Source organism: Aquarana catesbeiana, linkage group LG05 (genome assembly GCF_042186555.1).
Source record: "Aquarana catesbeiana isolate 2022-GZ linkage group LG05, ASM4218655v1, whole genome shotgun sequence".
Lineage (NCBI taxonomy): Eukaryota > Metazoa > Chordata > Amphibia > Anura > Ranidae > Aquarana > Aquarana catesbeiana.
In genome coordinates, this window is record NC_133328.1 from 295,815,867 (window position 1) to 295,837,941 (window position 22,075).

The 22,075-nt window shown below is 43.0% G+C and overlaps 1 protein-coding gene across 2 annotated transcripts in view; it reads right to left on the minus strand.

The window, feature by feature from the left end:
- The window catches only part of EPB41L4B (erythrocyte membrane protein band 4.1 like 4B), a 910,607-nt gene that overhangs the window by 225,086 nt on the left and 663,446 nt on the right, over positions 1 to 22,075 (minus strand). For both annotated transcript variants that reach the window (XM_073630789.1, XM_073630788.1), the window contains one exon: positions 15,226 to 15,354. In XM_073630789.1, coding sequence (XP_073486890.1) covers positions 15,226 to 15,354 — 129 coding nt within the window. The remainder of the gene's footprint in view (positions 1 to 15,225; positions 15,355 to 22,075) is intronic.

A 22,075-nucleotide genomic window follows, 5' to 3' on the forward strand; every position in this document is an offset into this window, starting at 1 on the left:
CTACACATGTGGTATCCCCGTACACAGGAGAAGCAGCAGAATGTATTTTGGGGTGTAATTCCACATATAACCATGCCATGTTTGAACAATAGATCATTTAGTGACAACTTTGTGCAAAAAAAAAAATTTAATTTTCCCGCAACTTGTGGCAAAGTATAAAATATTCCATGGACTCAACATGCCTATCATCAAATAGCTTGGGGTGTCTACTATCCAAAATGGGGTAATTTGGGGGCGTTGTGCTATCTTGGCATTTTTTGGCCTTCAAAACTGAGATAGGTAGTGAGGAGTGAAATAAAAAATTAGAAATCCTGAAGGCATGTGATTGGTTTCGGGGCCCTGTACACGGCTAGGCTCCGAAAAAGTCTCACACATGAGGTATCCCCGTACTCAGGAGAAGCAGCAGAATGCATTTTGGGGTGTAATTCCACATATAACCATGCTATGTTTGAACAATATATCATTTAGTGACAACTTTGTGCAAAAAAAAGTGTAATTTTCCCAAAACTTGTGACAAAATATAAAATATTACATGGACTCAACATGCCTATCAGCAAATAGCTTGGGGTGTCTACTTTCCAAAAAGGGGTCATTTGGAGGGGGTTTGAACTGTCCTAGCATTTTATGCACAACATTTAGAAGTGTATGTCACACATCACCCACTCTTCTAACCACTTGAAGACAAAGCCCTTTCTGACACTTTTTGTTTACATGAAACATTTTTTTTTTTTTCATTGCAAGAAAATTACTTTGAACCCCCAAACATTATATATTTTTTAAAGCAAAGGCCCTACAGAGTAAAATGGTGGGTGTTGCAATTTTTTTCACACAGTATTTGTGCAGCGATTTTTCAAACGCAATATTTTAGGAAAAAACGCACTTTTTTAATTTTAATACACTAAAACACACTATATTGCCCAAATGTTTGATGGAATAAAAAAGATGATCTTATGCCAAGTACATGGATACCAAACATGACATGCTTTAAAAGTGCAGCGGCGACAAACTACATACATGTTTAAAAGCCTTTACAGGTTACCATTTTAGATTCACAGAGGAGGTCTACTGCTAAAATTACTGCCCTCGATCTGACCTTCGCGGTGATACCTCACATGCATGGTTCAATTACTGTTTACATATGACACCAGACCGACATTTGCGTTCGCCTTTGCGCGTGAGCACGAGGGGACAGGGGTGCTTTTTTTATTTTTATTTTTATTTTAATTATTTATTTTGCTTTTTTATTATATATTTAAACTGTTTCTTTCATTCTTTTAATCATTTTGAATGTTATCTCAGGGAATGTAAATATTCCCTATGATAGCAATAGGTAGTGACAGGTACTCTTTTTTGAAAAAATTGGGGTCTATTAGACCCTAGATCTCTCCTCTGCCCTCAAAGCATCTGATCAACACCAAGATCAGTGTGATAAAATGCTTTGCCAATTTCCCAATGCTGCTGTTTATATCCAGCGAAACCTAAGTCATGAAATGTCAGAACCACCAGCTGCATTCTCGGGTTCCCTTTTGGGACAGGAGAGCCCGAAAAAACCATGAAAGACGGTGTGAGGGGGGGACGTTCCCTCCCACTGCTTATAAAAGCACTCTAGAGGCTAATTAGCTGCTAGGATTGCTTTTACATGAAAGCTGACCACTGGCTGAAAACAATGATACCAAGATGATACCTAAACCTGTAGGCATCATTCTGGTATACCCACTAAAATTCCAGCAAAATACCAGTACGTTGCTGCTCTTTGTTGGGCATACATTGTAATGTTCTTTTTTTCATGCAGCCTGTGGGCTGAACGAAAAAAAGAGATTGATCAGTAGGTATGCCCACCATTAGAATACCGCTCTTCATCCACCCACTTCTAATGATGGGCATACATGCACCATTTTTTTTTTAACTGGGTGAAATCACCTCCGACAGCGCTGGAGTCACAGGAGTCATATCGTAGGAGCAAACGCTGTTGCTGCCAAGATAAATAAACCCGTGCTTCAGCTGAATGGCATACCTGTTAAGCAAATGATGGTTAACAATAAAACAAAGTAACATTACAGTATAACAGTAAGACTTACCATACCTCCAAAACAAATACAATAAAACATAGTAAAAATAAAACATTGCAATCTGTGCCTAAAAAAATATATGCCGAAGCATGGGAGCAATCCGCCCCTAATGTTAGGAGCAAATTGCTCTTTCACCCCTGCCCCCATGCTTCAGCATATATGCTTTTTTTTATGCTCTTTTTTTTAACTGTGGTGGTGAAATCACCTCCAACAGCGCTAGAGTCACGGCTTTATGTATCGTGGGAGCAAACGCTGTTGCTGTCAAGATAAATAAACCATGCTGCAGCTGAATGGAGTACCTGCTAAGCAAATGATGACTAACAATAAAACAAACATTACAGTATAACATACCAAACCTGCAAAGCAAATATAATAAAACATAGTAAACATAAAACAGAGAGAACGATAGATATAGAACAGTGAGCGAACAGTAGAGCGGATAGTAGAGAGCGAAAATAAGAGAGGTAACAAAAGAGAGAGAGAGAGAAGAAAAATACAACCACTTTTGGCTTTTTTATTTTTTGTGTTTTTGTGTGTGTTTTTTTTCACTTTTATAAAAACTGTAAAAAAACTGTAAACTGAACGTTGCAGATTAGGGTCTCTCAAAATGTGATGGCCATCACATCTTTCTAGACCCCGAGACCCTCTGTACGTGTGCCTAGGACTGTGTGGTGCTGTACCCTACGCTAATACTCAACTAGTGTGTGGTAGCGTTCAAAACAGTCACCAATGCAAAGACCAGATTGGTCAGGACAGGAGGGACAATAATAGCAGGTGTCACGCCTATATCTGCGCTTTCTACAGACACAACATCTTCTTTGGGAGTTTCTTTGGGTAGGGGTACCAGAGAGGACATGCGGAAAATGCCTCTCAGGCAGCCGGCTTACTGCATTTGCATTGGAAAATTGGGCCAAAGCACCGTCTGGAAACAGAAAGGCTCTGATGATCTCTTCCTGGAATTTAAGGAAGGATCCAGTTCATCCTGAAGCTTTGTATAGCACAAAAGCATTCAGCAGAGCCAATTGGAATAAATATACAGACACATTTTGTACCAGCATCCTTACGGGCAATTAGATAAGGCGCTAACAACTGGTCATTGAGTTCTACCCCTCCCATATTAAGGTTATATTCGTAGACACAGAGGGGTTTCTCCACAACACCAGTCGCCGTAGGAATTTGGACCATCGTGTCTGCGTGAAGGGAGGACAGAACAAAAACATTTTTATTATCCCTTCACAGCGAGCAAATTATTAGATCTCAAGCAGGCTCTCTCCCCCAGCCTAAGATGGGAATCTACAAGCTGCTGGGGAAAGCCCCGGCGATTAGATCGCACGGTGCCACATGCGCCAATTTGATGATCAAACAAGTGACTAAAAAGTGGCACGCTTGTGTAATAATTGTCCACATACAAGTGGTACCTCTTTCCGAATAAGGGTGACACCAAGTCCCACACAATCTTACCAGCGCTTCCTATGTAGTCAGGGCAGTTCTCCGGCTCCAGGTAACTATGTCTTCCCTCGTAAACCATAAAACTATATGTATAGCCTGTGGCCCTGTCACAGAGCTTATACATCTTGATCTCGTATCTGGCACGCTTGCTGGGAAGATACTGTTTGAATGACAAGCGGGCAGAAAACTTAATCAGGGACTCATCAATGCAGACAACTTGATGGGGAGTAAACAAGGCTGCAAAACGTTGGTTGAAGTGGTCTACGAGGGGCCGAATTTTGTAGAGCCGATCAAATTCAGGGTCGCCCCGAGGATGACAGAGTTCATTATCGTTGAAATGCATGATCTGCTCGTATCGTGTCCTGGTAATGGAGGCAGAGAACACGGGCATATGGTGAATTGGGTCAATGGACCAATATGTCCACAACTGACTATTTTTAGTTATGCCCATGAGGAGGTATAGGCCCAGGAGGGTCTTAAATTCAGAAACCGTAATTGGTTTCCATTCTCTGGCAAGGGTCAGCTGGGGATTAGCGGTGATCAATTGACCAGCATATAAATTGCTTTGGTCCACAATAGATCTATAGAGCTGTTTGGTAAAAAACAGTGAATAAAAATCAACTGACTTAAAATCAACTGTTTCCACCTGATTTCTGGGTTGGCCAGTGAATGGGGGAAGTATGGGTGCTGCAGAAGTGGTGGGTTCCCAATTAGGATTGGCGAATGCAGCAGGAAGGGTAATATGGGCTCGACAGGCCTGTCTTTGTCTTCTTCTTGGTGGCAGCGGCAACTCGTGCTTGTCAGCTTGAACTGCACTTATGGGACTCACCACGTCACCAAGTGTTACTGCAGTGCTGGATGCAGGGCCGGATTTCCCACAATCCCACCGAGGCCAGGCCTCGGGGCGGCAGTGGTGCAGGGGCGGCGCCTCTCCTGCGGCGACTTCACGGCTTTCACGGCAGGTGCGGCAGGTCTGTGCCTTCTCTAATATCACTGCACTGCCCCTCCCCACACTGCCTGTCTTATTCACACAAAACATGAATTGCGGCCGCTCTAGACAAAGGGCGGGACATTTTAAGTTAAGAAGTGGGTGATTGGTTGCTAGGCAGCAGGGCGGTCCCAGCAATAAATCACTCACTTTTAACGTGAAAAGTCCCGCCCCTTGTCCAGAGCGGCCCAGCTCCATGTCTTGTGTGAATAAGGTAGGGTTCTTTGGGGAGGGGGGAGTGCTGTGCTGTAAAGGAGTTTGATATTGAGAGAGGACTGTGATGGGGGGTCAGTCTGTGATTTGGGGGGTCAGTCTGTGATGGGGGGTCTGTGATGGGGAGTCTGTGATGGGTCAGGACCAATTTGTGATGGGGGTCAGTCTGTGATGGGGGATTTGTGATGGGGTTCAGGCTATGATAGGGGGTCTGCTATGGGTCAGGTCAGTCTGTAATGGGGGGGGTCAGTCTGTGATGGGTCAGTCTGTAATGGGGGGTCTGTGATGGGGGTTTGTGATGAGGCAGGGGGGGATGTGATGTAAGGGGGGGCTAAGGACACCGATGTAAAAGGGGGCCGTGATGTAAAAGGGGGTATGTGATGTAAAGGGGGGACTGAGGACATTGATGTAAAAGGGGGTCTGTGATGTGATGTGAAGGGGGGGACTGAAGACACTGATGTAAAAGGGGGTCTGTGATTTCTGCACTAGCAAAACACAGGTCTCTGCAAGGGCAATAGAAAACAATTGTTTTCTATGTGTCCTGTTCACACTGCAACAGCACCACTGAGTGCTGAGCAGTGTGGTGCAACATGTATACTGTTTCTATGCACTGCAACTGAGCTGTGGTGCATAAAAATGAATGAAATGTATTTGCATAAAGAACTATTTACGATCATCTTTTGGTCAAGAAAGACTGAGCAGTTTAGCTTTACTTGCCATTGAGTCAGAACTTTTAAATACTTTGTCCTACGAAGATATTATCGATGAGTTTGCCAAAAGAAAATTTAGAACTAAAAAATTGTAGGGAGTTTCTTACTGCTATAATCTTTAACCACTTGCTTACTAGGCACTTAAACCCCCCTCCTATCCAGACCAATTTTCAGCTTTCAGTGCTCTCACACTTTGAATGACAATTACTCAGTCATGCAACACTGTACCCAAATGATTTTTTTGTCCTTTTTTCATACAAATAGAGCTTTATTTTGGTGGTATTTGATTACCTCTGGGTTTTTTATTTTTTGCGCTATAAATGAAAAAAGACCGAAAATTTTGAAGAAAAAACAAATTTTTCCTAATTTCTGTGATAAAATTTTGCAAATTCGTAATTTTTCTTCATAAATTTTGGCCACAATTTATACTGCTACATATCTTTGGTAAAAATAACGAAAACTTTGTGGAAATTATTTGGTCTGTGTGAAAGTTTTAGAGTCTACAAGCTATGGTGCAAATCATAAAAAAATTATCACATCTGATGTACTGAGGCCTATCTCATTTCCTGAGACCCTAACAAGCCAGGAAAGTACAAATGCCCCCCAAATAACCCCTTTTTGGAAAGTAGACATTTCAATGTATTTAGTTAGAGGCATGGTGAGTTATTTGAAGTTGTATTTTTTTCCCACAATTCTTTGCAAAATTGAGATTTTTTTATTTTTTTTTTTTTCCCCCACAAAATTGTCATTGTAATACCTTATTTCTCTCACATGGCATGTGTATACCACAAATGACACCCCAAAATACATTCTGCTACTCCTCCTGAGTATTACGATACCACATGTGTGGGACTTTTTCACTGCCTGGCCACATACAGAGGCCCAACATGCATGGAGCACCATCAGGTGTTCTAGGAGCATAAATTACACATCACATTTCTCAACCACCTATTACACTTTTGAAGGCCCTGGAGCACCAGGACAATGGAAACACCCACAAAATGACCCCATTTTGGAAAGCTAACACCCCAACGTATAATCTATGAGGCATAATGAGTCTTTTGAATGGTTTATTTTTTTCCAGAAGTTTTTGGAAAATGTGGAAAAAAATGAAAACGCATTTTTTTTTTTTACACAAAGTTGTCCGTTTATAGGATATTTCCAACACATAGCATTTAGATAGCAAAAATGACACCCCAAAATACATTCTGCTACTCCTCCTGATTATTACGATACCACATGTGTGGGACTTTTTCACTGCCTGGCCACATACAGAGGCCCAACATGCATGGAGCACCATCAGGTGTTCTAGGAGCATAAATTACACATCACATTTCTCAACCACCTATTACACTTTTGAAGGCCCTGGAGCACCGGGACAATGGAAACACCCACAAAATGACCCCATTTTGGAAAGCTAACACCCCAACATATAATCTATGAGGCATAATGAGTCTTTTGAATGGTTCATTTTTTTCCAGAAGTTTTTGAAAAATGTGGAAAAAAAATGAAAACGCATTTTTTTTACACAAAGTTGTCCGTTTATAAGATATTTCCAACACATAGCATTTGGATATCAAAAATGACACCCCAAAATACATTCTGCTACTCCTCCTGAGTATGGCGATAACACATGTGTGAGACTTCTACACAGCCTGGCCACATACAGAGATCCAACATGCAAGGAACACCGTCAGGTGTTCCAGGGACACATAGCATGCACATACCAAGAATTACACCCCAAAATACATTATGCTGAGCAAAGCGTAAACAAAAAAGATTACCTGTGGTTGTAGTAGCGCAGTTGTACACAGGAGGATAGCACTGGTCCAGGCAGCAGGCAGGGACTTGGTCAGCAGCGGCGAACACAATTGTCCAGGCAGCAGGCAGGGTTACTGTCCATATAAAGTCCAGGGTCAGTGCAGGCAGAGATATTATCCGCAGTGCCAAAAATATTGATCCTGGTAGTAGGCAGGTCCATGTGGTGTGGTCAGTGCAACAGGCAGAGGCATGACGGCAGTAAGTCCTACAGGCAGAAGTAGGGCCTCGTTCAGGACAGAATGGGGACAGGGGTAGAGGCTTCTCCCACCCAAATCTCTTTGAAGCCTCCGAGTCTCCAGACCCTAATCTAGGATTGAGAAAACAAAATAAATTGTTTTCTTCATCCATAAAAACAATTCTGGAGCCCCTCACATATGTGAGACCCCTGTGTTGAATCCCACTAGTCCAGTTGCAGGGTACAAGATCAGTCCAAGAGGCAGGCAAATATCATGGTCAAACAGTCCAAGGTCAGTTCCAGATCAGGCAGAGGTATGTACAGAATCGTTGGGCAGAAGCATGGTCGAATAACAGTCCAGGGTCAGTTCCAGATCAGGCAGAGGTATGTGCAGAATCGTTAGGCAGAAGCATGGTCGAATAACAGTCCAGGGTCAGTTCCAGATCAGGCAGAGGTTTGTGCAGAATCGTTAGGCAGAAGCGTGGTCAAATAACAAGCCAGGGTCAGTTACAGAGGAGGCAGTGGCATAAGGGGTGTGAGAGTAAATTGCAGGAACGGAGGCTTACGTTTACCATACTTCACTAATAATTTACTGAAGTATGGTAACGACGAAAACATTCACCTACGCAGAGGCCTGGTTCAGAAGGACATTGTGCACAATAATAAGATGTGTCTCTTCTGAATCCAGCTCTGGTACACACCTTACATTTTTATTGCCGTCGTTGGCCTGTTGGTTTGGGAGGGAGCTTATCTGGAAAGTGGCGTTCGGAGAGTCGACTTAGAACATCAGATCGGATATTTTCTGGGGGGCCGTTCGGGAATGTAAGGGCAGTGAAAACTTCCTCCTGGTAGCCAAGGAAGCGTTTGGGGTTTTGGGTGGAGTTACGATAAATGACATAAGAATTGTAGATGGCCAAATGAAAAAAATAAATTGCGACTTTCTTATACCAATGGTATGTCCGTCTTGTGGCAAGGTACGGTTCCAGCATCTGGTCATTCAAGTCGACTCCCCCCATAAACAAATTATAGTCAAAGATGCATTTAGGTTTCTGTATGGGGCCATTTCTTCTGTGGATTTCCATGAAGGTATCATCGTGGATTGAAGACAACATGTACACATCTCTTTTGTCTCTCCACTTCACTGCCAAAACCTCGTTGTTTCGTAGACTCGCCGTTTCTCCTTTTCTCAATTTTTTATTGACCAGACTTTGAGGAAAGCCCTTCCGGTTCTTTTTGATGGTACCACATGCAGGCATCTTCTTCCGATGCAGGTTGTGGAACAGGGGCAGAGATGTGTAGAAGTTATCTACGTACAGGTGGTAGCCTTTCTCCAGTAGGGGGTATGTGAGATCCCAAACAATTTTCCCGCTTGATCCCAAGTAGTCTGGGCAATTAGGAGGTTGCAGCTGGGTGTCCTTCCCTTCGTACACTTTGAAGGCATACAAGTAACCTGTGACTCGGTCACATAATTTGTATACCTTCACCCCATAGCGTGCCCTTTTACTGGGAATATATTGCTTTATTTTAAGCCTGCCACTAAACTTAAGAAGGGACTCATCCACACATATGTTTTTGTCTGGGGTAAACAGCAGGGGGAATAGTGCAGAAAAATAATTTAAAAGTGGCCGAATTTTGAAAAGTCTATCATAGTTTGGGTCATTTCGGGGAGGGCACTGGGTATTGTCGTTGAAATGAAGAAACCTCATTATCATGTGGTATCTGTTTCTGGGCATTACCTTGGAGTATATTGGCATGTGTTGGAGGGGGTGGGTTGACCAATAGGACAGCAAAGTGTTTTTTTTCGTGAGTCCCATGTTAAATGTGAGCCCTAAAAAAACCTTAAAGTCCTCCACCGTTAGGTCTCCCAATTCGTAGGGACGGGCATAGTAGGACGTTGGATTATTCGCAATGAATTGCTGTGCATAAAGGTTGCACTGGGCCACAATACTTGACAGCATGTCCTCGGTAAAAATTAAATTAAAAAAATCTATTGGGGAAAAATTCTCCGTGTTCACCTGGACTCCTGGCTGGGCAGTGAAAGGGGGAATGTTGGCTTCTCCTGAATTAGGAGGAAGCCACAAGGGGTTCTGCAGGGCATAGGGAAGGCTGGCATGGGTCCTTGGCCTTTCTTGCCGAGGCACTGCGGTGCTGGTGGATGGCACTGCGGTGCTGGTAGATGCCACTGCGGTGCTGGTAGACGGGACAGCCGTGCTGGTGGACGGGACTGCCATGCTGGTGGACGGGACTGCCATGCTGGTGGACGGGACTGCCATGCTGGTGGACAGGACTGCCATGCTGGTGGACGGGACTGCCATGCTGGTGGACGGGACTGCGGTGCTGGTAGATGCCACTGCCTCCCCACCAGAACGCCTTCGTTTGGCGGGCCGAATCTCTTCCTCCTCTGAGTCACTCAGTGTTTCACTACTGAGGACTGGCTCATAATTTATGTCCGACTCGGAATCGGAAAGGGAATCTGAAAAAGAGAGCTCCCCGTTGCTCTCGTCGGCCTGGGACAGTATTTGGTACGCCTCCTCGGCGGAAAAGCTTCTTTTGGCCATGGTTGCTAAGCCTGCACTGATGGGCACTGATGAGGCGGCACCGATGAGCACAGATGGGCACTGAGGTGGCACAGAGGGGCACTGATGAGGTGGAACAGATGTGCACTGATGAGGTGGAACAGATGTGCACTAATGAGGTGGAACAGATGTGCAGATGTGCACTGAGGTGGCACAGGTGTGCACTGATGAGGTGGCACAGGTGGGCACTGATGAGGCGGCACAGGTGGGCACTGATGAGGCGGCACAGGTGGGCACTGATGAGGCGGCACAGGTGGGCACTGATGAGTGGAACAGATGTGCACTGAGATTGCACAGATGTGCACTTATGAGGTAGCACAGCTGGGCACTGATGGGACGGCACAGATGGGGCGGCACAGATGGGGCGGCACAGATGGGGCGGCACAGATGGAGCAGTACAGATGGGCACTGATGAGGCGGCACAGATGTGCACTGAGGCAGCACAGATGTGCACTGATTGGCACAGGTGGGCACTGATGAGGTGGCACAGGTGGGCACTGATGAGGTGGCACAGGTGGGCACTGATGAGGTGGCACAGGTGGGCACTGATTGTGCAGATGTGCAGCTGGACACTGATCACCACTGGGCAGACAGGTGGGCACCGATTGGCACAGGTGGGCACTGATTGGCACATGTGGGCACTGATTGCCACAGGTGGGCACCGATTGGCACTGTACTGATGGTGCACTGTATTGATGGGGCACTGTATTGATGGGGCACTGTATTGATGGGCACTGTATTGATGGGCACTGTAGGCACAGTAAATGACAAACGGACACTCACAGATCGCTGACAGATCTCTCTCTCCTCACACGCTGTCTCTGTGTGAGGAGAGAGAGCCGGCAATGAGAGATGATCTCAATTGTTTACATTTTAGATCATCTCTCATTGGAGGCAGCGATCGCGCTGTAAACGGCCGCTGTGATTGGCCGTTTACAGCGATCTGTGATTGGCTGTGTCCAAGGGACACGGCCAACACAGAATTTCCCCGTTGCGCGCTCGTGAGCGCGCACGGGGAGCGAGGAAAGGGGAGGACGTCATATGACGTCCTCCCGGGAATTGACATCCGCGCTGAAGCCGTCATTCGGCTACGGCCGGATGTCAGGAGGTTAAAAGGCATTTTCTGCATTACAGAGTATTTTCAGTCTGTACAATTAAAGCCAGTTATTTTCAGTGTTCTCGTGTGTGGAGATATGTTTTTAATTGATCTATTGTAGCAGTCATCAATAAAGGACGAAAAGAATGGTGGTGTGTGTGTGTGTGTGTGTGTGGGTGTGTGTGTGTGTGTGTGTGTGTGTGTGTGTGGGGGGGGGAGGCGGCATTGAAGGGCTCGGCCTTGGGGTGGGAAAGGGAGTAAATTCGGGCCTGGCTGGATGTACGACCAGGATGTACTAGGACGCTGGTGCTTGCCAGTTCACCAGAAGGATGAGTGGCGCTAGTACTGACTCTCTGCTCCATACGAGGGACCTGCGGTTCTTGCACCTCTACAACAGCAGAAGAACGGGGTCTGGTATGCCTGACCTTGGCAGGGACAACAACTCAGTTGTCAGAGCTATCTGTCAGGGTGCCGCTGCTGTCTACAGGTTTGTATTCTGAGTCTGAATCTGACAGATGAGTGACTTCCTCTTCACTATCTGTCTTGCTCAGAAACGTGTAGGCCTCTTCACTACTGTACCTTCCATTTGACATTTTGGTCTCTAAATTTACTTGTACAGTAGTGAGACTAACAAGAAAAAAAGCACCTGACTGTCAGCGACTGATTTAAACGCTACCAAAAAAACTGTTAGCATTCACAGGGATCAGGCGTGACTCTGCGAATGCTGCAGTTATGTGTGTTGCGTTTTGTAAGTGACAGTGATCGATTGATACTGCACTTGGGTGGGCTGGGCTGGGCTGGGCTGGGCTGGGTGGAGGGGCTAAACGCAAGTGCTAGCAGGTATCTTGGCTGATCCCGCTAACACTGCATTTTTGGGGTCGCTAATATAGTTCTGATCAAATCAGATATTGATCCGTTCAGACACTATACTATTAAGGTAGACGTATGGTGTATGCGTGGGTGTTAGCGCTACTGGCACTAATCTGACACTGCCTGGGGCGACGCAGACCCTATCTAGCGCTAAAACCTAACTTTGATCACCCGCCGAGTGATCAGGGGGTTAAACCTTTATTGGGTAAAATATGGCGGGTGCCCTGATGCTATAAGAAATAAACTAGCTAAACTGTGTCACCTGTGACATTTATACAGTGATCACTGTTGACAGGGGGTAATCAAGGTTAAACCTTCATTGGGGGGGTAGGGGGGGTCCCTAGACCTATCTGGGCCTAAGACTAATTACCCTGAATGCTGTACTGGGTGACACAGTGACAGGGGGTGAAGGGGTTAACTGGGGGGGGGGGTCGGAGGTGATCTGGGGGGGTGAATTGTGTGCCTACGTGACCTGGTGTCAGTGCAGTGTTGGTGCAACTCACTGTTAGATGTTATCTCTCCTCGTTCTGGAATGGAAAAGACCGACACAAGGAGAGATGACATCACTTCCCCTGTGAGTGTTTACAGTTTCACGACAGGGGAAGGATCTCATTCACGAGGACCGATCACCAGGTCCAGGCCAGATTTCATTGGCCTGGGCCTGGAGATTGATCGGTTCTGGATCAAATCCCTAGGCGGCTGTGCGCCCGACGTAGTATGATGGCGATTTGCCTGCCCGTGCCATTCTGCCGCAGTACAACTGCGGCGGCTGGTCGGGAACAGGTTAACCACTTGCCGACCACCGCACGCCGATATACTTCGGCACAATGCCAGCAGTGGGCAAATGGGCGTATCTGTACGTCCCCTTTAATTGGCGGGGCTAGTGAGCGTGCACACGCCTGCCTCGTAAGGTCTGACCGTGCCCGCGGGACCGGCAGACTCGATGTAAACAAGGCATTTTCCCGTTCTGCCTTGTGTCATGACAAAGATCACTGCTCCCTGTCGGGAGCAGTGATCGCTGTCATGTGAGTGGAAGTCCATCCCCCCCACAGTTAGAATCACTCCCTAGGACACATTTAACCCCTTGATCGCCCCCTAGTGTTTAACCCCCTTCCCTGCCAATGTCATTTACACAGTAGTCAGTGCATTTTTATAGCATTGATCGCTGTATAAATGACAATGGTCCCAAAATAGTGTCAAAAGTGTCCGATGTGTCCGCCATAGTGTCACAGTCATGATAAAAATCGCAGATCGCCATTACTAATACAAGAAAATTAATAATAAAAATGCCATAAAACTTTGAGCTATTTTGTAGACGCTATAACCTTTGCGCAAACCAATCAATATACGCTTATTGCGATTTTTATACCAAAAATGTGTAGAATACATATCGGCCTTAAATGAGGAAAAAAATGTGTTTTTATACATTTTTGGGGGATATTTATTATAGCAAAAAGTAAAAAAATTTTGTTTGTAGCACAAAAAATAAAAACTGCAGAGTTGATCAAATACCACCAAAAGAAATCTCTATTTGTGGGGAAAAAAATGACGTCAATTTTGTTTGGGTGCAACAACCGCGCTATTGTCAGTTAAAGCAACGCAGTGCCGAAACGCAAAAAGTGCTCTGGTCAGGAAGGGGGTAAAATCTTCCGGGGGTTGAAGCGGTTAATATGATTTTTCTACTCATCTTACCAGAAGATAGGTAAGTAGGAAGGAACATTCTGCAAATGAATACGGCTGCATATAAAGCACTGCACATTGTACATACACAGGTATATGTTTATATCTGGGGAAGGATTTGTTGCAGGTAAGTGTACTCAAACTGCACGGTGCAGGATTTTTACAGAACAAAAGGTATCAGGAATGCCTTGTTCTGAACTGTACAACTGAAAACAACAATACCTGTCTCTACTCACTCTCTTGCCAGCTGGATTAGTCTTAAGATGCTCTCTTGCTACCAACCTACATTCTGCAGAAGTGTATCCTATATGAAAATACAGCCCCATAGAAACTGATACATATAAACAGTAAACCCATTTGTCAGATTTGTAAGACTAAAACCCCACACATAGTGTTTTACACCCTCACTTGGTCTATTTGGACCAAAGAATACCCGGGATATAAGCAATTTTGCCTATACGCACCAAGTCAAGCTATGTTCTCTGCTTTAACACACTGTTTCCCAGAAAACAGTATGTTAAAGCAGAAAACAAATAAATTAAACTGTTCTCTACCATTTCAGATTTCTATTACTTTAAAAAAACAGTTCCTTCAAATACTAGATGTAGATATTTAAGGCTTGTAAGACAAGACACACTGCAGCCTGTGGTATGGAGAGTTTGCTTGCTGGATAGGTTGCCAGTGCATGTCATTAAAACTCTTGTATGCCCTGGAATTATTTTATATGTTTTAAAGAACCAATCACAGGCTGCTGTAATTGAGGCACACAACAGTGCTCACATGAATTACTTATCATAGTATACTTCCTTAAAATGTGGCTGCATCCCCCTGGTGTCCTGAGAGTCAAGATCTTGAAGCTACAGTTTAGGTATGTATATTTTCACATCTTGGACCAATGTAAATATGCATGTGTCAAAGCTAGATGATTCTTATGGCAGCAGGAAATTATTGTAGCAGGCAATGCTAATACAGTGATTACCACAAGCAAGCTGCCCTAGTTCACTAAGCAGCAGGGCAGCCACTCTACCCTGCTGCTTAGTGAACACAGGAGGTTGCTTTCAATGAATGCAAAGTGTTCTCTCAATGGATGAGATGGAGATCATGACTATCCTGCTTCCCCATCTCATACAAGCAGAGAAGCTAGTGGCAATCACTGTAGTAGAGGTGCCTACAACATTTATTTCCAGCTTCCATGGAGATTTTTCCAGATATGACAAATGCATATGGACATTGTTAAAATTATTAATTGGTTACATTTGCAACTTCAAGCTCTAAATACCTCAGCTATTAGAAAGTTAGAAAGCTTTTCTGTCTAGACCAGAGATTTTTTTAAACATTTTTGTTGATTTGGTTGATAACATTTTTAAATGAAACCTTTCCATTTTATTACATAAGTCATTTTGGGCCCAGTAATAAGTTAAATGCACAAAAATCATGACTGATGGGAGGGCCGGCAGAGTGCTGTACATTGCTTCCTGCACACATCACAATGTCCTACCTCAGTACAAATGTGCAACAGAGGATGTAATGCTGGAGTTCAGTTTTATTTACAATAAGATAGAATAGAGTTCTACACACCTGAGGCCCCCCTCTGTAAGCAGTGTCCATCTGTGTTATAAGTATGTTGCATTTTATGTGTTCAGGTAAAGATGAAGTAGGAGATATTGGAGAGTGGAGCGGCTTTTCATATACTTTCTGGTCTTCACTCTGTATTTTTTTAAGAAATATAAAATGGACATGTACTTAAACATCTGAGTAGAAATACAAGGTGTAGCATATACAACAGTATAAAAATGTATTTTCCTGATTGCTCTTTAATTAATTTAGTTAGAGAGTTATTACTCCTGAATGCCAAGCAGCCTCTTGCAATCCCCCATACAGCAGCAAGCTAGGTGTGAGAAGGACAGTATTAGGGGCCAATTGGTTGTGCTGCACACACATGGGATAATATGTAGCACAGACAGGCACAACTAAGAATGGTCTTTGCCTGCTGTAATACACAACCACATTTAGGTCCCCAGAAAATGGTCAGCAAAAACTATGGTATCTCAGAATAACTTTTAGTGAGTGACATTTCACAAGTATGTACAACCAAATACTATTAACCACACATTACTATTATCTATACATACATGAATATATAAATGGTGATGAATATCAATCCAGCAAGTGACACAAAATATGTGATATTATACTGAAAACAAGATATCAATAAAAATAAATGTGAAAATTAATAAAAGAGTCCCAAATGAAATCAAGTATTGAACACCAAATAACAAAAGTGACTGGAGATGAAATCAGGATGGTCAGAGGAGAAACAGTCCTTGGAGCCAAGGCAGATTCAATTGGTGATCATAAGTGTTAAACAACCAACACCCAGTGAGAAATCCTCCACCTTATTAAATGCACGCTTACCAGAGGTAAGCTAAAAATCAGCTTATCTATGAACATCCACTCAGGGGAAACCGACTACTCCAATCTCCTCACAGGGAAGGGGTAGACAGTATCTCTCCGTGCGATGGATTCAATCGATATGCCGGGGGGCCTGCATGCACCTGTTCGGAACGAGATAGGATAAAAACGATGACGTCAGCGCGTCAGCCTTCCGACGTACGTTTCGTCCTATTGGACGTCGTCATGGGACGTTCCCATGACGACGTCCAATAGGACAAAACTCTTAATTGTATAGAATTTAGGTAGCATTATATTATTGTTTTGATTTTGATGTAATTTTTGGTGTTTATTTTGTCTATTAACCACACATGTAGGGGCATAATTACAAAGCAGTACATTTGACTTTCACCAACCATTCACTGGTGGTGATTCATTCACTGACAATACAAACTATATGCATCAGGAAGACTCACCAGCAGTAAATGTTTGTTGAATGTAAGATTCACTTCTTTTTAAATATGACCCTTAAAATGACTGGACAAACCCTTTATTTTTGTTAATCATAATATACAGTGCATTCTAAAAATATTCAGACCTCCTTCACTTTTTTAAAATTTTGTAATTTTGCAGCCTGATACTACAGTTGTTTAAATTCATTTTTTTCCTCATTAATCTACACTTAGTACCCCATAATAACAAAGTGAAAACTTTTTGATGTGTCTGTGAGTTTATTAAAAAAGAAAAAATGAAAAATCACATGCATTTAAGTGATTAGATCCATTATTCAGTACTTTGTTGAAGCACCTTTGGCAGCAATTACAGCTTCGAGTCTTTTTGGGTATGACGCAAAAAGCTTTGCACACCTGAATTGAGGGATTTTCTGCCATTCTTCTTTGCAAATCCTCTCATGCTCAGTCAGGTTGGATGGGGAACGTAGGTGGACAGCCATTTTCGGGTCTCTCCATAAATGTTCAATAGGGTTCAAGTCAGCCCTTTGGTTGGGAAACTCTACGACATTCACAGAGCCATACCTAAGCCACACCTTAGGATCATTGTTATGTTGGAAGGTGAACCTTCGGCCTAGTTTAAGGTCCTGAGCACTATGGAATAGGTTTTTATTGAACATATCTCTGTACTTTGCTCCATTCAGCTTTCCCTCAACCATGAGGGGTCTCCCAGTCTCTGCTGCTGAAAAACAACCCCACAACATGATGCTGCCACCACCATGCTTAAATATTGGGATAGTATTTGGCAGGTGATGAGCAGTACCTAGTTTCCTCCAGACATAACATTTCATCTTGGTTTCATCAGGCCAGTGAATCTTATTCCTCACAGTCAGAATCCTTCAGGTTTTTTTTTTTTTTTGCAAACTCCAAGTGGGCTTTCTTGTGTTTTGCAGAGGCTTCCGTCTAGCCATTCTGCCATAAGGTCCAGACTGGCAGAGGGCTGCAGTGATGGCTGTCTTTCTGGAACTTTGTCCTGTCTTCACACAGAATCTCTAAAACCCAGTCAGGGTCACCATAAGGTTCTTGGTCACCTCTCTTACTAAGGCCCTATTCCCCTGATTGCTCAGTTTGGCTGGACAACCAGCTCTTGGAAGAGTCCCGGTTGTGCCAAACTTGTTCCATTCGAGAATTATGAAGGCCACTGTGCTCTTGGGAATCTTCAGTGCAGCAGAAATGCACTGAAGGTTCCCAAGGTTGTAGTCTTCCCCAGATTTGTGCCTTGTTATAATCCTGGCTCTGAGCTCTGCAGGCAGTACTTTTGACCTTGTGGCTTTTGCTCTGATAGAGTATGCATTGTACGCTATGAGGCTTTTTATGGAGAAGTGTGTGCCTTTCTAAATCAGTGGTTCTCAACTCCAGTCCTCAGGACCCACCAACAGGCCAGATTTTAAGTATTACCTTGGGGAGATGCAGACTAGAATACTGCAGTCACTGAGCAGCAAATGATATCAACCTGTGATGTATTTCAGTTATATTGCAAACCTGGCCTGTTAGTGGGTCCTGAGGACAGGAGTTGAGAACCACTGTTCTAAATGATGTCCAATTATTTTAAATTACCACAGGTGGACTCCAGTCAAGGTGTAGAAACACCTCAGCAATGATCAAGAGAAATGGGAGGCACCTGAGCTAAATTTCAAGTGTTGTTGCAAAGGGTCTGAATACTTATGCCAATAAGATATTTCTGCTTTTCCTTTTATTAAATTCACAGACATTTCTCAGATTCTGCTTTCACTTGGTCATTATGGGGTACTGAATGTAGCTTAATGAGAAAAAAATATTTAAACAGCTGTACTTTATGAATGCACTGAATATTACTCAGAAAGGCAGACACCTTGTAAAGGGAATCCCCATTCTGCCACAAAATAACAGATTCTCATCTGGTAAATGCCTCAACAATCAAAAGCAAAGCAACGCACAGTACAAACATACTGTATAACTAGATACCATAGTTAATGCCAACATTCATTTAAATATGAAGAATAAACCAGACAGTTGAGATAAAGCCTAAGCATTTGCATGGAAAAGAGAAAACAGGATAGCAATATTAATGAGAAAGGGTACCTAGCTCTTGTGGGGGGAGGGGGAATCTGCTGATTAGAACCCAGCAAGTAGGGTGCAGTTGATAAGAAATTTGCTGAGAGAAGAAAGCAGGAAAATTAGCTCATCAGTCCACCACAACTCTTTTACTGGGGGGACAGAGAGGTAACCTTGTCTCTACTGTCTGGCTGGATTGTATAAATACATCTGACCTGTTAGAGGTCAATTGCTATAATACATTCTCTATGCTGTTCGAGTCAGTTTCACTTCCTGTTCCTGTCCACTTGCTGTTCCTGTTGTGATATATGTATGAACTTGTGTGTTATATGGCAGTCTAAACTTGCTAATAAAGTACTCTAACTACTCTAAATTGTGCACACCTATGTACAGTGCCTTTTAAAAGTATTCACACCCCTTGAATTTTTCCACATTTTGTCATGTTACAAACAAAAACATAAATATATTTTATTGGGATTTCATGTGATAGACCAACACAAAGTGTCACATAATTGTCAAGTGGAAGGAAAAGAAATAAATGGTTTTAATTTTTTTTACAAATAAATATCTGAAAAGTGTGGCGTGCATTTGTATTCAGCTCCCTTTACTCTGATACCCCTAACTAAATTTTAGTGGAACCAATTGCCTTCAGAAGTCACGTAATTAGTAAATAGAGTCCACCTGTGTGTAATTTAAACTCAGTATAAATACAGCTGTTCTGTGAAGCCCTCAGAGGTTTGTTAGAGAATCTTAGTGAACAAACAGTATCATGAAGGCCAAGGAACACACCAGACTGGTCAGGGATAAAGTTGTGGAGAAGTTTAAAGCAAGGTTAGGTTATAAAAAAATACCCCAAGCTATAAACACCTGGAAATGGAGCAATACACAACTACAAACCTACCAAGACATGGCCTAAACTGACAGGCCGGGCAAGGAAAGCATTAATCAGAGAAGCAGCCAAGAGGCCCATGGTAATGCTGGAGGAGCTGCAGAGAGCCACAGCTCAGGTGAGAGAACTATTAGTTGTTCACTCCACAAATCTGGCCTTTATGGAAGAGTAGCAAGAAAAAAGCCATTGTTAAAAGAAAGCCAAATGAAGTCTGGTTTGCGGTTTGCAAAAAGCCATGTGGGGGACACAGCAAACACGTGGAAGAAGGTGCTCTGGTGAGGTGAGACCAAAATTGAACTTTTTGACCTAAAAGCAAAACGCTATGTGTGGCAAAAAAACAGCACTGTACATCACCCTGAACACACCATGCCCACTGTGAAACATGGTGGCGGCAGCAAAAGACTTGAGACTGGGGAGGAGGTTTACCTTCCAGCAGGACAAAAACCCTAAACATACAGCCAGAGCTACAATGGAATGGTTTAGATCAAAGCATATTCATGTGTTAGAATGGTCCAGTCAAAGTCCAGACCTAAATCCAATTGAGAATTTCTGGCAAGACTTGAAAATTCCTGTTCATAGACGCTCTCCATCCAATCTGACAGAGCTTGAGCTATTTTGCAAAGATGAATGGACAAAAATGTCACTCTAGATGGGTAAAGCTGGTAGCGATATACCCAAAAAACGTATTTGTCGTTGCAGCAAAAGGTGGTTCCACAAAATATTGACTCAGGGGGGCTGAATACAAATGCATGCCACACTATTCACATATTTATTTGTAAAAAAAATTTGAAAACCATTTATCATTTTCCTTCCACTTCACAATTATGTGCCACTTTGTGTTGGTCTATAACATAAAATCCATTTACGTTTTTGGTAGGAACATAACAAAATGATGAAAATTTCAAGGGGTATGAATACTTTTTCAAGGCACTGTAGAAAAATCAATATAATAAATGTGTGTTGCTGCTAAGATCCAAGAGTGTACCACTATCACTATAAATTTTAAAATATCACAACCCAAAATGATCCAGCTCCTCACTTGTGTTACACTGTGCATATATTAATACTCAAGAATCCCAAATTCATCAAAAACAAAATACAGTCCTTTTATACTTCCAATGTCAAATCAATAAATATGAAAAGGAAAAGTCCACATGTTGCACTCCACCGATAATCCACTTGAAAGTGCTTTATTAAAGAATAAATATAAAAAGAAAATATGAAAAGAAAAGTTCATGTGTTGTGCTCCACTAATAATCCACTTGAAAGTGCTTGATCCCTTATGCTGTACACACCATGTGTGACTTATACCAGCACCATTAGCTCACCTTCTGTTTTGACCTATGGGTAATAGGTCATCTGCGCTTGTTCCTTTAGTGCCGTTTCACACTGCAGCGATGTCCGACATTGGATTCGCATCACACTGCAGTGCAAATCACATGCAATCTCTGTGCAATGCGATTTCAGCGATACAGATAGTATGTATGGCTGATATCATATCACATTCGGACCAAACTCACACAGGACCCATTTTTTGGTCCGCAGCAGAATCAGATGGCATGGGTGTTCACACCCATGCCATCCCATGCCATGCCAGTGTAAACTGTCACCAGGAGACATGCGATGCGGGAACATGCAGTGGATTCACAGGGTTTCCACATCGCTGCAGTGTGAACTGGCACTTAAGGGAAATCTATAGATGGGGTTAGATCTTTCAAAAATCTCCTCCAAATCCGTTCTTATCATATAGAACATTTACCAATTCCACTGATGGAAACTCAGAGATAAAGCATACAGACCATCATAGTGCTTTACAACAAAACAAATTGCCTACCATAATTTAAAGACTTTTTTAACAGGCAAGTAATTATACTTAATATACCTGTATATATCTCTTGCTCATGTTGTACAAATCAGGTACCCATAGATCAAAGATTTATTGGTGCCTCCTCTCCACACTCAACTTGCTCAAAATTCTTCCCTTATTTTAATATTGGACATTGGTTGTCCCAAAGTTACATCAACACACAAAAGATAAGTAAGTGAACCCCCTCATTTAGATCATGAGGCACCCTCTCGATCCCAGACGGAAAATTGATTTGGCCTCTGCTTTAAGGAGGATCTAGTTCTTGGGGGGGGGGGGGGGGGGGCACGTATGTGAAGTCACCCTCTTCTGATCAGGATTATCATCATTAGAGTCACTTTTTGGACAGTAATATGTATAATAGCCCAATTTGCACTTTTGTCTCTATGGATTGATGAAAATTGGGAGAAAAAAATATTTTTTTGGACACTTGATATTAAGGAATAATACTAAATGTCTTTCACTGTGAGCTTGCTTATTACACACACACAAAAAAAAATTATGTTCATAGTTACATTTTTTAGCAATATTGATATATATATTTTATAATCAACAAAGGTTGATTTTTTTGTCTCTCTTATTGGCCATTGATGCGTGGGCATGCACACCCCAGTTTATAGTTTTTTTCACCATCATAGTGCTTTCCATATAAAATGCCACGTTTATTAAAAAAAACTCACTCACATTTAAAAGTGCACTGCTAGCTGGTGCACAACAGACAAACAGCATGTGTAATGAATC